This window comes from Papio anubis, chromosome 14, assembly GCF_008728515.1.
Source record: "Papio anubis isolate 15944 chromosome 14, Panubis1.0, whole genome shotgun sequence".
NCBI lineage: Eukaryota > Metazoa > Chordata > Mammalia > Primates > Cercopithecidae > Papio > Papio anubis.
In genome coordinates this window covers 63,140,128-63,158,314 of record NC_044989.1, presented here as the reverse complement: position 1 = coordinate 63,158,314, position 18,187 = coordinate 63,140,128, and the positions used below count along the sequence as shown (strand labels likewise).

Genomic DNA, 18,187 nt, shown 5'->3' with positions numbered 1-18,187 from the left:
CTTCTCAGCTCTTTAGTTCTAAACATGACCCAGTTACTGCTGGGGAATAAACAAAAAAATCTTTTTGTCACTGAGATACATAACTAAGTCAGGCATCAGAAGGAAGAACATGACACAAAGCATGTGATAAGCCTGTTATAAATATGTTTTAGAACTTTAACAATTATGATGATGAATAGTCATGACAATGATGGCAATGGTAAAAGCTAATATTCACTGAAAATTATTTAATCTTTAAGCAACCCTATAATTTTATGAGTGAGAATTTAAGAAATTTCCCAATGATCACAGAACTTGTAAATAGAAGAGACAGGACTTGAAATCAGGTCTATCTGACTCCTGTCATTTATATTATTTTCAATAGATTTTTGTGAATCTAATAAATTAATTAATGTTTGGAGAGAAGGAATGTTAACATATTTTCCATTCCATCCTATGTCCACTCCTTTATCTGACAGATTTTCCAAGAATTCCAAGCCTATGTTATTAATCATCACTATATTTGGATGGCCTGTCTTTAATTCCCAGTAAATAAACACTCATTGAATACCTACTATATGCCTTCTAGTCACTTGGGATTCCACAATATGTAAATTAACTTAGGATGATTATTAAGGTACCAATCTAGGATTTCTCAACCCAAATAAAGAGTTACAACACATACTTTATTTATTTATTTTTTTATTTTTTTATTTTTTTATTTTTTTATTTTTATTTTTCTGAGATGGAGTTTCACTCTTGTCACCCAGGCTGGAGTGCAATGGCACAATCGCGGCTCACTGCAACCTCTGCCTCCCAGGTTCAAGCGATTCTCCTGCCTCAGCCTCCCGAGTAGCTAGGACCACAGGTGCCTGCCACTATGCCCAGCTAATTTCTGTATTTTTATTAGAGACAGGGTTTCACCACTTTGGCCAGGCTGGTCGCAAACTCCTGATCTCAGGTGATCTGCCCACCTCAGCCTCCCAAAGTGCTGGAGATTACAGGCGTGAGCCACCACACCCAGCCCACATACTTTGGTTTTAAAGATTTCGGTTTAATCCAACACATGTTTAGATGAGTATCTGCTATATGATAAGCACTATGCTAGATGCTGACAGATAAAAAGATGAATAACACATGGGCTTGCCCTTAAACCCCAAACAGAATACATATACACACACACACATACACACACACACACAAACACACATATAATTTGGTATTGAAGACTTACAGTGTTAATAAAAGCATTTCTTACAAATAATTTTGTTACTGGTTATCATTTCATTAAAAAAGTTCTAAAAGTTACAAATCACTATTTTCTTAAGGTAACATTTTTCCTACCACCAAAACGCCAATGTACCTTAATAATGCATATATAAAGTTGAAAATGTGAAAGGTGAAGGAATTTGCCATTAGCTTACATTTTCTATGACGAATGTCCACTCTTTGTCTTCAAATTCTTCCGCATGAGGATCCTGTAACAAAAGCAAAATATGAAATTGAATTGAAATACATGTCTTTAGTCCAATAAATTCAATTAAGAAAATACATATAGCCTTGTTTTTAGCTTTTACTAGCTTTTAAAAATGGAGAGGCAGAATAGCCTACTCTTTTCTTTTGCATTATTTTTATTATAATTTTTCTAACTTATATTTTAGGTTTGGGGTATATGTGCAGGTTTGTTACATAGGTAAACTCAAGGCACAGGAGTTTGCTGTACAGATTATTTTCTCACCCAGGTATGAATCCTAGTACCTAATAGTTATTTTTCCTGCTTCTATCCCTCCTCCCACCCTTCACCCTTCAACTTCCAACAGGCCACAGTGTCTGTTGTTCCCTTGTGTTCATGAATTTTCACCACTTAGCTCCCACTTGTAAATGAGAACATGCAGTATTTGGTTTCCTGTCCCTGCATTAGTTTGTTAAGGATAATAGCCTCCAGCTCCATCTATGTTCCAGCAAAAAGTATGACCTCATTCCTTTTTATGGTTGCATAGTATTCCATGGTATACATATACAATATTTTCTTTATTCAGTCTGTCACTGATAGGCATTTAGGTTTATTCCATGTCTTTGCTACTGTGATTAGTGCTGCAACAAATTTATGCATGCATGTTTCTTTATGGCAGACTGATTTATAGTCCTCTGGGTATATACCCAGTAATGGGATTGCTGGGTCAAATGGTCCTTCTGCCATTAGTTATTTGAGGAATTGCCATACTGCTTTTCACAAAGGCTTAACTAATTTACATTCCTACCAACAGAGTATAAGTGCTCCCTTTCTCCACAACCTCGCCAGCATGTTATTTTTTGACTTTTTAATAATAGCCACTCTGACTGGTGTGAGATGCTATCTTGTGATTTTGATTTGCATTTCTCTAATGATCACTGATGTTGAACTTTTTTTTCATATGCTTGTTGCCTACATGTATGTCTTCTGAAATGTGTCTGTTCATGTCATTTGCCCACTTTTTAATGGGGTTGTTTTGTTTTTTTCTTGTAAATTTAACTTCCATATAGATACTGGATATTAGACCTTTGTCAGATGCATAGTTTGCAAATATTTTCTCCCATTCTGTAGGCTGTCTGTTTACTCTGTTGATAGTTTCTTTTGCTGTACAGAAGCTCTTGTTTAATTAGATCTCATCTGTCAACTTTTGCTTTTGTTGTAATTGCTTTTGGTGTCTTTGTCATGAAATCTTTGCCAGCTCCTATGTTCAGGAATATATTGCCTATGTTGTCCTTCAGGGTTTCTATAGTTTTGAGTTTTACACTGAAATCTTCAATTCATCTTGAGTTGATTTTTGTACGTGGTGTAAGAAAGGGGTCCAGCTTCAGTCTTCTGTATATGGCTAGCCAGTTATTCCAGCACCATTTATTGAATAGGCAGTCTTTTCCTCATTGCTTGTTTTTGACAACTTTGTCAAAGAGCAGATAGTTGCAGATGTGTGGCCTTGTTTCTGGGCTCTCTATTCTGTTCCATTAGTCTATATGCCTGATTTTTACCAGTACCATGCTGTTTTGGTTATTATAGCCTTCAGTACAGTTTGGAGTCAGGTAGCATAATGCTTCCAGCTTTGTTCTTTTGGCTTAAGATTGCCTTGGTTATTCAGGCTTTTTGGTTTCATATGAATTCTAAAAAAAGTTTTTCTAGTTCTGTGAAGAATGCCATTGGTAGTTTGATAGGAATAGCACTGAATCTGTAAATTGCTTTGGGCAGTATGGCATTTTAATGATATTTGTTTTTCCTATCCATAAGCACTGGAATGTTTCTCCATTTGTTTGTATTATCTCTGATTTCTTTGAGCAGTGTTTTATAGTTTTCATTATAGAGATCTTTCACCTCCCTGGTTAGTTGTATTCCTAGGTATTTTATTATTTTTGTAGCAATTGTAAATGGGATTGTGTTCCTCATTTGGCTCTCATCTTGGCTTTCATTAGTGTATAGGAATGTTAGTGATTTTTATACACTGATTTTGTATCCTAAAACTTCACTGAAGTTATTTATCAGCTGCAGGAGCTTTTGGGCTGAGACTATGGGGTTTTTTAGATTAGGATCATGTCATCTACAACGAGGGATAAACTGACTTCTTCTCTTACTATTTGGATGCCCTTTATTTCTTTCTCTTGCCTGATTGCTCTGGCCAGGACTTCCAACACTATGTTAAACAGGAATGGTAGAAAGGGCATCCTTGTCTTGTGCCGGTTTTCAAAGGGAATGCTTCCAGCTCTTGCCCATTCAGTATGATGTTGGCTGTGGGTTTGTCATCGATGGCTATCATTTTGATATATGTTTCTTCATTATCTAGTTTTGAGAGTATTTAACACAAAGGGATGTTGAATTTTATCAAAAGCCTTTTCTGCATCTATTGAGATAATCATGTGGTTTTTATCTTTAGTTCTATTTATGTAATGAATCACATTTATTGACTTGCATATGTTGAATCAACTTTGCATCCTGAGGACTAAGCCGACTTGATCGACTTGATCATGGTAGATTAGCTTTCTGATGTGCTGCTGAAATCAGTTTGCCAGTATTTTATTCAGGATTTTTGCATCGATGTTCATCAAGGATATTGGCCCGAAGTTTTCTTTTGTTGTGTCTCTGCCAGGTTTTGCTGTGTCTCTGCCAGGTTTTGTTATTAGGATGATGCTGACCTCATAGAATGAGCTGGGAAGGAGTTTCTCCTCCTCAATTTTTTAGAATAGTTTTGGTAGGAATACTACCAGCTATTCTTTGTATATCTGGTAGAATTCAGCGTGAATTCATCTGGTCCTGGGCTTTTTTTGGTTGGTAGGCTATTTATTACTGATTCAATTTTGAAGTTTGTTATTGGTCTGTTCAGGGAATCAGTTTCTTCCTGGTTCACTCTTGGAAGGGTATATGTGTACAGGAATTTATCCGTCTCTTCTAGGTTTTCTAGTTTGTGTGCAAAGAGGTGTTCATAATAGTTTCTGATGGTTATTTTCATTTCTCTGAGGTCAGTGGTAACAGCCTCTTCATCATTTCTAATTGTGTTCATTTGGCTCTTCTCTCTTTTCTTATTAGTCTAGCTGCAGCCTATCAATCTTTATTTTTTCAAAACACCAACTCCTGAATTTGTTGATCTTTTGAATGGGTTTTCATTTTCTATTTCCTTCAGTTCAGCTCTGATTTTGGTTACTGCTTGTCTTCTGCCAGCTTTGAAGCTGATTTGTCCTGGCTTCTCTAATTCTTTCAGCTGTGATGTTAAGTTGTTAATTTAAGATTTTTCTAACTCTTTGATATGGGTATTTAGCGCTTCGAATTTCCCTCTTAACATCGCCTTAGCTGTGTCCCAGTGATTCTGGTCTGTTGTATCATTGTTCTCATTAGTTTCAAGTAACTTCATGACATCTGCCTTAATTTCATTATTTACCCCAAAGTCATTCCAGAGCATGATGTTTAATTTCCATGTAAATGCATGGTTTTGAGTGATTTTCTTAGTCTTGACTTTTTGTTGTTGTTTGTTTGTTTGTTTGTTTGTTTTGATAGAGTCTTGCTCTGCTGTCCAGGCTGGATTGCAGGGGTGTGATCTTGGCTCACTGCAACCTCCACCTTCTGGGCTCAAGCAATCCTCCCACCTCAGCCTCCTGAGTAGCTGGGACTACAGGCACACACCACTGTGCCCAGCTAATTTTTTGTATTTTCAAAAGAGACAGGGTTTTGCCATGTTGCCCAGGCTGGTCTTGAACTCCTGCCTCAACCTCCACAATGCTGGGATTACAGGTGTGAGCCACTGCACCTGGTCCATTTTTTGTATTTTTTGTAGAGATGGGGTTTAACCATGTTGCCAGGCTTGTCTTAAACTCCTTGGCTCAAGCGATCCACCCACCTTAGCCTCCCGATCCACCCACCTCCGCCTCCCAAAGTGTTGGGATTACAGGAATGACCCACAGTGTCTGGCCATACCCTACTAATATTTCCATAATTTATCTAAATTATAATAATTATTTAATATTAAGAAATCCTCTATTTTATTTTTGTTGATGCCTATCACTATCTTCCATCACTGCACCTACCTAATCAGAGACACATAAACCAGTACATGGACTATTAAGAAGCAGTTTATTAAGATATTAAATGCTAATATAAAGCTCTGCCTTCATTTTTATGCCTGTATGTATCTTAAAAGTTACCACTAGAGGCAAAGTTTTCTTCAGTGCTGAGGTTAAATAAACAGCTGGAATTTCAAAACACTAAAAGAGACCTGATAATCTAGACAAAATGGCAAATCAGCAGGGCTACTGATACCCTTCCTCTTACCTCTCCCTCATTAACCTCAGAAATGCCTTAGAAACCTGAGAAAGGGTAATGGATCCTACAACCAAATGCAACTTTTTTTTTTTTTTTCTTCAACTGAAGCACACTTTTGCAAGCATTTATTTGAGAAACATTTATTAGGGACTTAGTATATAAGGGATTGTAGAGATGTTACATGGATTCAAAGACAGTTGTCCTTGCCTTCAAAGACAAACACAATAGTTCTAAATTCAAATAAATGTATGATGAATGAAATAAATGATTTTACCAGAGATTAGAAACGACACACTACTTCTTAGAAGAATGAACAAGAGAAACTTCATGAGAGAGAAAACATCTGGGCTGGGTGGGAATACAAAGGATTTCCACAGATTTTGGAGTCAGTAAAGGCAAAAGGCAACAAAGTATAAGAAACAGAGAGAAAAGTAGTGCGGTCACATTACACGCCCATTTAACTTACTCAAGTTCACTCCATGTATCAGAGGTGAGGTAGGAATGGAGGTATCAAGAAAATGAGAGAATATCTCAATAAAGCATGCTTTTGGCTCAACACTGCACTCTAAGATTGAGCACACACGGATGGGAGATGGGCTCTGATATTTCCCCACTGGGTCTCTTAGGTCCCATGCGTCTCATAGAGAAACATTTATGATTGATTCCACTTTGGTCTATTAATGATCTTCTATTTCTATTATCATAGTTGAGTTCATATCTAGGCTATTTCAAGATGAACGTGACTGGAGCACTCTCTCAGTCTCTCTGATCTCCATTCAATCTTGTACACAGATTAATTTTCCCAAACCACAGTTCTGACCGTATCAGTACCAACTCAGATTTCTTTAACAACCCTTACAACTTATGAGATAAATTCCAAACTCCTTAGTTACTTCGTTATGTCTGTTTACTCATTTTCTAGTATAATAGCATGGCAGCTGGTTGAGTTTGAGCTGTATTGAAGCAACTATTTTTATGAGTAAATTCACATAGGTAGGATAAAAATCTGCCAAAAGAAGTTTCTTTGATGGTGGTGAACAGGAAAATGGTAGAAGGAAAAGGGAAGTGGAAAACAATACTTAATATATGTTTCCTCAGCTGGCTCTGCCTATAAACTGGGTTTATGGAGAAAAAGAATTGTAAATAAAGGTTGAAAGAGCTTTTCCATGATGCACTTAGGGCACAGAGACCAAGTAATACAGTGTAATGCAATGCAGGGGAGACATCATACCATTCTCCCATTCTCCCTGCCTCTCCCTCCCATCTCCTTCTGTATTTTGAGGAATGCAGCACAGCTCCAGCACAGTTAGTATCAAAATAATAATATAAAATATTTACTGAGCACTCACCATGTCCCAGTTCTTGTGCTAACTGTTTTACTCATTTAGCAACCTATGAGGTAGGTACTATCTTCATTCCCATTTAACGGAGCAGAAAAACGAAAACTAAGAGATGCAGCTTCCCACAGTGCACAGCTAGTGTTTAAGCTATGTTGCTGTTCCAGGTCTGTCTGACTTTTACCCACTTTGTTGGTTCAGTGTAGGCACTGTGCCCCCAGGATCTAGAAAAGTACCTGGCACACAGCAAGGTTCTCAAAAATACTGGATTAATGAAGTAATGAATTAATCTTATAAATTAATATATATAATATAGATTATATACTATATAATACATATTACATAGATTATATACTATATAATACATATATAATATATCTTATAAATTAATAGATATTTAACAGCACCATATATATGACATACATTAACTCTTAAAGCAATGAAATATTTTGTAAAGCACAGATAATGTATTATTCCTAAAATAATTTTTACCAAAGAATAATTTTAATGAGACCAAGAGGCACATCTGATAGGGCCAAGTGAGTAAAAAGATGTAAAATAAGCAGCAATGATGTTCATTTCCAAGGCACTGAAAAATGGTATCTCTACATAATTAACTATATTACTGACCAGACAAAAACATTTGTAATGAGAATTGCTTCTAGTGTAATTCAATTAAGCATTTTTTTACATCCCACTCTCCCTCTACTGTCTCCTTTCTTAGCACTGCACTAAAGAGAAAAATTAAAAATAGCTTGAAGAGCCATTGTCCTTCTCAAAATCCTAAAAGTCTTTTTAAAACAAAAATTTACTAGAAACAGCTATTTTCAATTTAACTCAAATATCAAAAGGAGGCTAAAGAAATTAATTTTTGGTTAAATGAAAGAAAAATTAAACAGAAAAATTAAACATATTGATAACTATCTTAAAATGCACCTCCTCTATGAGCATACCTCTGTGTATGCTACTCATTAAGGACAAAAAGGGTGCAGAGCAGTCCTTTCCTATCTGCAAATTTCAGGATTAAGTGAATTACGAGAGTTAACACAAGTTTTAAAAAGAGAGAAAATGTGAAGTTTTTCACTTGAATATTTTAAGTGTTGTTCAAAAACAAGATCCAAAAATTACCATGAACAAATGAAAAGTTATTCCATTTTGTTATTTTACTTTTCTGCTTATCTATAAGAATTCTGGGAGGATGGAAGGAGTCAGGAAGATGAAAGTATCCGCTAAAAATACTCTTTTAAATATTGAACATGGTCACAAAGTTGCCTCAATAGCACAATTGTGTAGAAACGTGTAATACAGCAGACTGACAGGGAGGGGTGTTTGGGTTTTTTTCTACATACTAACCCTCCAAATCTAAAAACTCAGTGATAAGGATATGCTGAACATTCTCATCAGTACTTGAAAACTTCACTTACCTCCTGATCCTCCAAGCAACACATTTCAACAGCCACTTTCAACTCAGAATCACTATCAATGCATATCCTTTCCCAGAACACAAGGCAGTGGCTATTTTTCAGCTCTATTCTAGCCCCTCATTCTCTATCACCATTTTATTAAAAAGTTGTATAACTATGTCCATTCATTTGCTTTGCCAATACAGACTAAAACAAAGTAAGAAATTACTTAAAAGTCTTCCTTGGCCAGGTGCGGTGGCTCATGCCTATAATCCCAGCACTTTGGGAGGCTGAGGCGGGTGGATCACAAGGTCAGGAGATCGAGACCATCCTGGCTAACACAGTGAAACCCCGTCTCACTAAAAAATACAAAAAATTAGCTGGGTGTGGTGGCAGGCGCCTGTAGTCCCAGCTACTCGGGAGGCTGAGGCAGGAGAATGGCGTGAACCCGGGAGGTGGAGCTTGCAGCAAGCAGAGACAGCGCCAGCCTGGCCAGCCTGGGCGACAGAGCGAGACTCTGTCTAAAAAAAAAAAGTCTTCCTCAAGTATGTCAGAGATCCTACTGTTGTGATCAATATTCACAACTCTTTTTGTTACAGAGTAGGCAGTACAGTGTAGAGGAATGAACAGGGCTAAATCACAGTCTGTGTGGACAAGTTACATTCCTCTCTAGTCTCAGTTTCCTTATCAGTAAAGTGAGAATCGTTGTAATACCTTAGAGTTGCTGTGAAAGTTAAATGAACTAATAATGCATATAAAGATTCTTCTGACACCAAAGATATTGCTCTTAACTACCATTACCATTCCAGTAGGACAAAAATGGATAGGAGGGGCTTAATAACTGGCTCTTTGGACAGCTGGTTAAAAGGGCAATAGAGTGGTTCTGACTACCCTAAAAAAGAAGAATAGCAGTTACTGTCTCATTCCTATTTCTCCCTGAATAAATCAAGAATGGTATACATCTGACAAGCATAATCAAATAAGGCTATAATATCAGTAACAGTAATATCAAAACTACAAAATATACATAATGTGCTAAGAATCATTTATATATATATATAATACAGAACATTTAAAATTAGTATTCCATTCATGGGCTAGTACATTAATATTCATCATACTGTTTTGTTCTTTTGAAATCTGCAGTAGTTTCTGAATAAATAATATATTGTTTCACAAAATCAAAAGCACTGTTTACACAATGATGTCACACTCTAAGCCATATCATTTTGCTATACTTAGCGGATTTTCACAAATTTCTGTTACTAAATTATGCTTAATGAGATGACTTCTCCCCTGCTATATACGACAATAAAAGTAGCCTCAACACAATTTACGTGACTCAAAGAAGAAATAAAACATTAATTTTCTAACTCCACCACCTTCCAAAAGGCTAAAACTGGGACATACTGAGACATACCTGTCCCCAACTTTTTTTGATGCAGGAAAGGAGTTGGTTAGGAAAGTAAATATTCTGGTGCTTAATTACCATATGTAGGTGCTACTTTATAATGTTTCAAGACATATGGAAGACTTTCAAGAGAAAATACATATGAAATAGGCAAGGGGGTATATGAACAACTATGTTTTTAGATCTGCACTTTGAATTTACAACCAGCATTTTGCCTTTAAGCAGCAACACTTATAAATATTAATATCAATAAAATATTTATCAACTATCAATTTAAAACGTATCTTGTTATATTAACATTAATAAGATATTTATCATTTACTAATTTTAAAGCATCTTTTTATCAAACAAGGCTAACAAAATGAAGGTCAAGACTCAGAATTCCACACTCCTCAGCTTTCCACAGGGAAGGCATTTCATAGTCTCCTGTGGGTAGAATGTAGGAAGCGGTAAAAGAACTATCGCAGTTGATCTGAATTGTAACAAGTTCAAAAAGATCCCCAAATTATTCTGACTTTATAGACCATGAAATACTGTGATTCTTTTGCATTGTTATCAATTGCTATGTCCCTAAAAATAATGCACAGTAGGTACCAGACTGGACACAAATGCATAGAACAATGAACACTGAAATATTCTGTTATTTGGAACCCTGGTCATACAATAAATTCTATAGCCTATAAAAATGGAACTTACCTTAAAAAGTGTTACAGTGATTTCAATGTTTTCAGGAACAGGCCACACAACAACACCACGATATGGATTTTTTATTCCAGGTTGCCAGCTATGTGCCTACCAGAATAAAAGTGATACCTTCAATATGAAGTATAGGAAATGCAATGTTAGTAATTTACCAGAATAAAATGATACTTTCAATATGAAGTATAGGAAATGCAATGTTAGTAATTTACAGCGGTATATTGACCCTATGTAGTATCCCTGAAACAAAAATGATTAAACAAATAAAACTTTTCAAGCATTAAGCTTGGGCCAAGATAGTTATATCACATGACAGCTACATATTACTATCCGCAAACAAATCTTCACCTCCTCATACACATAGAAGAACATGCAAAAATGATGAAAACATGATGTCTCATGTTTTCAAAAGCTACTGTCTGTTTAAAGTATTTTATTAGAAGAGATATTTTAAAAATTATTTTTGTGGACTAGGAACTTTAAGGCAAATTCATATTTTAAAAGAAAAAACGAATTGTGTAACTTTGCATTTAAGTTCATTTCTCACTAAACTGTAATGTTTATTTGGGGCAGGTAAAGAACAGCATCAGTTTCTCCAGGTAATATTCCTAGTACTGATAATTATAGATTTTTTTTTCCTTGATTATCAAGGTTCCCTAAGGAACCTCCACACCCCAAAATTTGGGGGTAACCACCATAGCTCTTCCTTTATGGCATCTCCAGTCAAAGTTGAACTAATGGAAGATGGCATGCCAAGACCTCTCAACTCAACTAAGTCTTCACCTCTATTGGCTACAGGACTGTCCATGGACATGCTATGAAAATTATAATAAAAGCTAATGCTTATATAGAGTACTTTCTATGTGCCGGTCCATGTCTTAAGAATTTACTTATGTTAAACTCATTTAATCTACATAAGAACCTTATGATGTTCTTCTGTTATTCATTCATTCATTCACTCATTTGCTCAATTGGTACTTTTGCCAATCACTGTTCTAGGCCCTGGAGGAGTGAAAAACAATCTGCCTTGGGGGAGTTTACAGTACAGCAGGAAGAGAACACAAACAAAACAATTAAGCAAAATATATAATATGTCAGGTAGAGGTAAGTGCTATAGTGAAAAAAAAAGTAGGGAAGAAGAATTGGGGGTAAGAGAATATTTTTGAATAGGGTGCTTAGAGGAGACTTCATTGAGAAGATGACACTTGAGAGAAGGCCAAAAAAAGATAAAGGAATCAGACATGTAAATGCATGAAAAGAGGTTTCTAGGGAGAAAAAATAGCAACTGGAAAGGTGTTGAGGCACTTATATAACAAAGAGGGCAATGTGGCTGGAACAGGGTGGTCAAGAGGAGAGCAGTAAGACACACAGCCAGAGAAATAAACGAGAGTCCAATCATGTAAGGCCCTGGTATGTCATTGCAAAGACATTGGCTTATATTTTGAGCGAAATGGGAAGCCACTGGAGGGTTTTAAGCAGAGGAGTGACAATCTAAGTTATGTTTCAACAGGCTCATATTGGTTAATGTTTTGAGAACAGGTTCCAAATATAAGAGAGAAACAGGGAGATCAATTAAAAATCTACTGCAATAATCCAAGGTAGATGTGATGGTTACCTGGCTTGGGGTGGTAGAAAAGTGGTACAAAGTGGCCAGATTTGGGTATCTTTTTATATTTTCCAGGTAGAGTCCACAAGATATGCTGCCTGATTATAAGAGACAAAGTAGCCAAGGCTGATTCTAAGACTTCTACCTTTTAGAAGAAAGGAATTGCTATTAACGGATAGGAGGCAAGACTATAGAAAGGACAGATTTGGGAAATAAGTTCAGAAGCTCCATTTCACACACATTAAATATGAGTTGCCTCTTAGATATTCAAGGGTGAATGTACAAATAAGCAGCTGGATTACGTGTCTGGAGCTGCAAATTTGGGAACTGTCGGCATACAGGTAACATTTAAAGTTTTGGAATATAGACAATACCAACGGAGTGAGTACAAATAAAGAATATAAAGGTCCAAAGACTAAGTCTCGGAGAAAAACATTAAACAGTTCAAGAAAATGAAGAAGGCAGCAGAGGCCCATCAGTTGAAGCAAAAGTGTGGTATCCTGAAAGTCTACTGGTAAGAGTGTTTCAAGGAGAAGAAAACAATCACCTGTGCCAAATGTTGATGACAAGTCAAATAGGATGAGGCCTGAAAAATGGTCACTGGGTTTAACCATTAATAAGGTCAGGTACAGTGGCTGACGCCTGGAATCCCAGCTACTTGGGAGGCTAAGGTGGGAGGATAGCTGGAGCCCAGGAGTACAAGTTCGAGAAGGCATTAATAACTTTACAAGAGCAGTTTCAGTAAAGTGATGAGAACAAAGACCTGACTGGAATGAATATAAGAAAGAATGGGAAGAAAGAAATTGAAGAGAGAAAATACACTCAACTCCTCTGGGGTGTTTTGCTGAAAGGAAAAGAAACAGGTGGAGAAAATAGTGGCAGAAGAGAATTTAGGAAGAGAAAAATATTTTATGCTGATGAGAAATATTCAGTTGAGAGGGAAAATTTAATGATGCAGAAGACCAAAGGAGAATTGCTAATGTCCTTAATAGTATACAATGAGACAGATTGATCCTTCCTGGCGGCACAGACCATTCTTCCACAACAATAGAAAAAGAAGTTACAGTATATGAGTGCAGATGCAAGTCAGGCAGCAGATTTAACAGACTGAAAAACTGAGGGACAAACTTGAAAAACTGAGGATCACACAGAAAGGAAGTAGCAGAATTTGATTTGAACCTGGGCCAAGGAACCGAGAAGGGATCAAGATTAAGTAAACTTAGGTCCACGCAAATCTTATCAAATCTTACTAGTTAAAATGCCAGCAGAAGATACAGGTTTAACAGTGTACACCAAATCCAACTTATGAATTGCCAATAATTCTCCCTCTATTCTCTTTCTATTGCCACCCTATGATAAAACTTCCGGTACAGAGATGGAAACAGAGGCTCATCACGAGACTTAGCATACCATAGTGAAAGGTACAGAACAGAGTTTTCTTGATTAAAAAACGTCTCTCCAAAGATTTCTCTAGTCCCCTGCCTATTTCCATGCCTGTTGACAGCCCTAAAACAAAAACTCCATAGAGTATACAATCTCCATCTTGAAAAGTAAATTTCTGTGCACCCTAGATAATCAATCAAAACTCCACTCTACTTACTTAATTCTGAAAACTTGTAACAACCTTAATTCTTACGGCTAATCAAGCTATTTTTCTGGTCTCTTCAAGCTTGCCATAATTAAATTTTCATAGTTTTCCCATGCAATAAAAATGTAAGAAAAAGAGTATAACCACTGAATCTTTTCAATCATCCCCAGCAGAAAAGACAAGGCTATTTATTAAATTCTCAATGAAAAATACCCATCAGAGATTTTTAGACCTGAAGATATCCTTAGATTTATTTCAGATCTGGATAAGGAAATTGAAGCAAGCAAGGAGTAAATGGTTTGCATGAACTCATACTAGTAACCAGGAGGAGAGGCCAGACTTCGGGACTCACCTAACCCATAGCATGCACTGCTCTATCCCTGATTCGCATGGTAGTCAAGAAAATAGTCTTTTATCCCTTAGGACTTAATATTTCGGTGTATGACACAGTGATCAAAAGTGGGAAAAGGAGGGAATATGGAGACTTTCCAACAACTAGGCAGAGTTAGGAGATGATAGTTTCAGATAATTTCCTCAGGTATCCTAAAGGTTGGTCCTCTAAATCCTCAGTCCTGGATCAGGGAATAGTAATTAGACTGCTGAACAAACAAAAATACAATCTGCTTAACAAACTAAAATCTTTTTATTATGATTAATAAAAGGAGACATAAGTATGCTAGTTCCTAAGTTGCTAGTACACTGCCACTTTCTTACCATTCTATCCAGGAACTCTCTCCCAGCAAAAAGGTCTAACCAAGTTCTCGCTTTTTGATATTCTTTCTGGGGCTGTACAACCTGGCTGAGTTAAGACACTATAATAGTATCAATTAGTCTAGCTAAATAGCTGACAATGAGTACAGTCAGGGCCAGCTTTCTATCGTTTAGCTAATTATTATATACAGTTGACCTTGAACAACACAGGTTTGAACTGCACAGTTCTACTTACATGCAGATTTTTTTCAACCAAATGCAGACCAAAAACAGTGTGTGCAAGATGTAAAACCTGCATGTGGAGGGCTGACTTTTCATATATGCAAGTTCCACAGGGCCAACGTCAGGACTTTATGTGCAGATTTCAGTATACACAGGGGTCCTGGAACCAATCCCCTGTATATATGTAGGGACAACTGTACTACTAGAAAGCAGAGGATCAGTAAGTTTTTTTTACCAGAGAAGAAACCAAGGACATTCAAAGTGGAAAATGTGACCAAAAAAAAATAGTGTTACTGTTTTCTAAGAATTTACTACAACTTTTACCTCAAACAGTGGTACTCTGAAGCTAGAAAAAGAATGACAAGTCTAATACAGATAACTAGAAACAGTTATGGTAATAAACATCTAATTGTACTAACCCACAGAGATACTAATTTAGGCTTTTAAGAGGTTGATAGAGGAAAAAGCACACCACTGGCCAGGCATGGTGGCTCACGCCTGTAATTCTAGCACTTTGAGAGGGTGAGGCAGGTGGATCACTTGAGGTCAGGAGTTTGAGACCTGTCTGGCCAACATGGTGAAACCCTGTCTCTACTAAAAATACAAAAATTAGCTGGGCATGGTGGTGGGCATTTATAATCCCAGCTACTTGGGAGGCTGAGGCAGGAGAATCGCTTGAACCAGGGAGGTAGAGGCTGTAGTGAGCCAAGATCACGCCACTGCACTCCAGCCTAGATGACAGAGCGAGACTCCATCTCAAAAAAAAAAAAAGAAAAAGCACACTATATTGGCAAACATCAGCACTAAGAGAACCCTGAGCAGTTTTCATTTTGAGTAATAGAAAGGATTTCCCCATAAAACAAGTAGGCACAGCAACACACGTACAGCCATCTGGCTCTTCAGCATAGTTAGGAAAGGCAGATTATTTAATCATTTGTCAATATCCTAGTACAGCTAATGGCAGAAGAAATTAGGATATATTATCCTGATCGCCTTCTACAATTTTCCTCACATTTCAAGTCACATCAAAGATCCTTTAACATGTGCCAAAAACAGACTTGGAAAAAGGCAACACTTCTCAATTTTGGGTGACTCTATAAAATGTCTCATTTGCTAATTATTTCATGTCATATTCTTGCCTAAAAAACGTGTACCTAGTACAGAACTAAGTACAGAGTTAGCAATCATTAATTATTTCTGATTCCTGTAAAATTGAAATATTTCAGTGAAAAATTATAATTTTTAAAACTGCATATATCCACATAAGATGTCATATATAAAGTCATCTTAGAGTTGTCAACATCACTGTCATTAGGCAAAGCTCTGCAGCTAGCTGTACTCTCCTTCTTGAAATGGCAGCACATTGTAAAGGCTGTAGCACAACCACAGAGCAAGGAAGTAAAGGTGGTAATGCCATGAAAAAAAAAAAAAGGTACGGATTTTAAAGTTATAGTTTCCCTTTGGAATTCTCCAACCTCTCTGTGAGCCTAAATTTCTAGTAAGATAACAGGATTTAGGGCAACAGAACTACTCTGCCATAATTTTTCTGGTCTATCATAATTGCCCTGATTCCAACACTGTCACATATTGTACTGAAACATAATTTATCTAAGCATATACAAATCAACTGCAGCCTGACAAAATCTTTGTTATAAAAGCCATGACTTAAAGAGAAGAGGAAGGGAAGCCGCATATTGTGATGGTAATTATTCTCTCAATCAAAACGTATTCCAGGATCAGAAGTGGTGGATCATGCCGGTAATCCCACACTTTGGGAGGCTGAGGCAGGCGGCTCACCTGAGGTCGGGAGTTTGAGACCAGCCTGACCAACATGGTGAAATGCTATCTCTACTAAAAATACAAAACTTAGCTAGGTGTGGTGATGCATGACTGTAAACCCAGCTACTCAGGAGGCTGAGGCATGACAATTGCTTGAACCTGAAAGGTGAAGGTTACAGAGAACTGAGATCACACCACTGCACTCCAGCCTGGGTAACAAAGTAAGACTGTCTCAAAAACAAAACAAAGATTATATAATGAGCTCTTGTATATTTAGCTCCAAATTCAGACATGTACTCAAAAAAGAGCAATAAACTGAGAAATAAATTTTAAATTAAATAAGGTAATGTGCCTTATTATTTTATTGTCTAATCAGGTAATGAACTGACTTATCTGGGTGTCAATTCCAAATTTTAATCCACTACTTAAAAATAAAAATAGATGGCCGGGCGCGGTGGCTCAAGCCTGTAATCCCAGCACTTTGGGAGGCCGAGACGGGCGAATCACAAGGTCAGGAGATCGAGACCATCCTGGCTAACCCGGTGAAACCCCGTCTCTACTAAAAAGTACAAAAAACCAGCCGGGCGAGGTGGCGGGCGCCTGTAGTCCCAGCTACTCGGGAGGCTGAGGCAGGAGAATGGCGTAAACCCGGGAGGCGGAGCTTGTAGTGAGCTGAGATCTGGCCACTGCACTCCAACCTGGGCAACAGAGCGAGACTCCGTCTCAAAAAAAAATAAAAAAAATAAAAATAAAAAATAAAAATAAAAATAGATACTGAGAATACTGAGAATCAGGAAAAGAAAAATAGTAAGCTACACAGATGCCAAAAAGAAATGATTATTGTAGCTGGGTATGGTGGCTCATGTCTGTAACTCCAGCACTTTGGGAGGCTGGGACTGGTGAATCACTTGAGGTCAGGAGTTCAAGACCAGCCTGACCAACATGGTGAAACCCCGTCTCTACTAAAAACACAAAAATTTGCTGGGAATTGTGGCGCATGTCTGTAATCCCTGCTACTTGGGAGTCTGAGGCAGGAGAACGGCATGAACCCAGGATGCGGAGGTTGCAGTGAGCCAAGATCACCCCACTGCACTCCAGCCTGGGTGACAGAGCAAGAAGAAAGACAGACAGGAAGGAAGGAAGGAAGGAAGGAGGGAGGGAGGGAGGGGAGAGAGAGAGAGAGACAGAAAGAAAGAAAGAAAGAAAGAAAGAAAGAAAGAAAGAAAGAAAGAAAGAAAGAAAGAAAGAAAGAAAGAAAGAGAGAGAGAGAGAGAGAGAGAGAGAAAAGAAAAGAGAGGAGAGGAGAGGAGAGGAAAGAAAGAAAGGAAAGAAAGGGAGAAAGGGAGGAAGGAAGGAAGGAAGGAAGGAAGGAAGGAAGGAAGGAAGGAAGGAAGGAAGGAAGGAAGGAAGGAAGGAAGGGAAAGAAAGAAAGAAAGAAATGATTATCGTGTACTTCAAACTCCTTCTAAAACATAGTACAAAGTAAAAACTAGAATATATTCTGCTAGCCTGCGCAACACGGTGAAATCCCGTCTCTACAAAAAAAAAAAAAAATTAGCCCAGCATGGTGGTGCATGCCTCTCCAGCTGCTTGGGAGGCTGAGGTCAGAGGATCACCTGAGCCCAGGGAGGTCGAGGCTGCAGTGCTGTGATCATACCACTGCACTCTAGCCT

The 18,187-nt window shown here is 37.5% G+C and overlaps 1 protein-coding gene across 14 annotated transcripts in view; it reads right to left on the bottom strand.

The window, feature by feature from the left end:
* Window positions 1-18,187, bottom strand: part of EHBP1 (EH domain binding protein 1) — a 402,091-nt gene that overhangs the window by 258,152 nt on the left and 125,752 nt on the right. For all 14 annotated transcript variants that reach the window (XM_009184288.4, XM_009184284.3, XM_009184285.4 and 11 more), the window contains 2 exons: window positions 10,606-10,701; window positions 1,404-1,457 (listed from right to left, as the gene is read on the bottom strand). In XM_009184288.4, coding sequence (XP_009182552.1) covers window positions 1,404-1,457; window positions 10,606-10,701 — 150 coding nt within the window. The remainder of the gene's footprint in view (window positions 1-1,403; window positions 1,458-10,605; window positions 10,702-18,187) is intronic.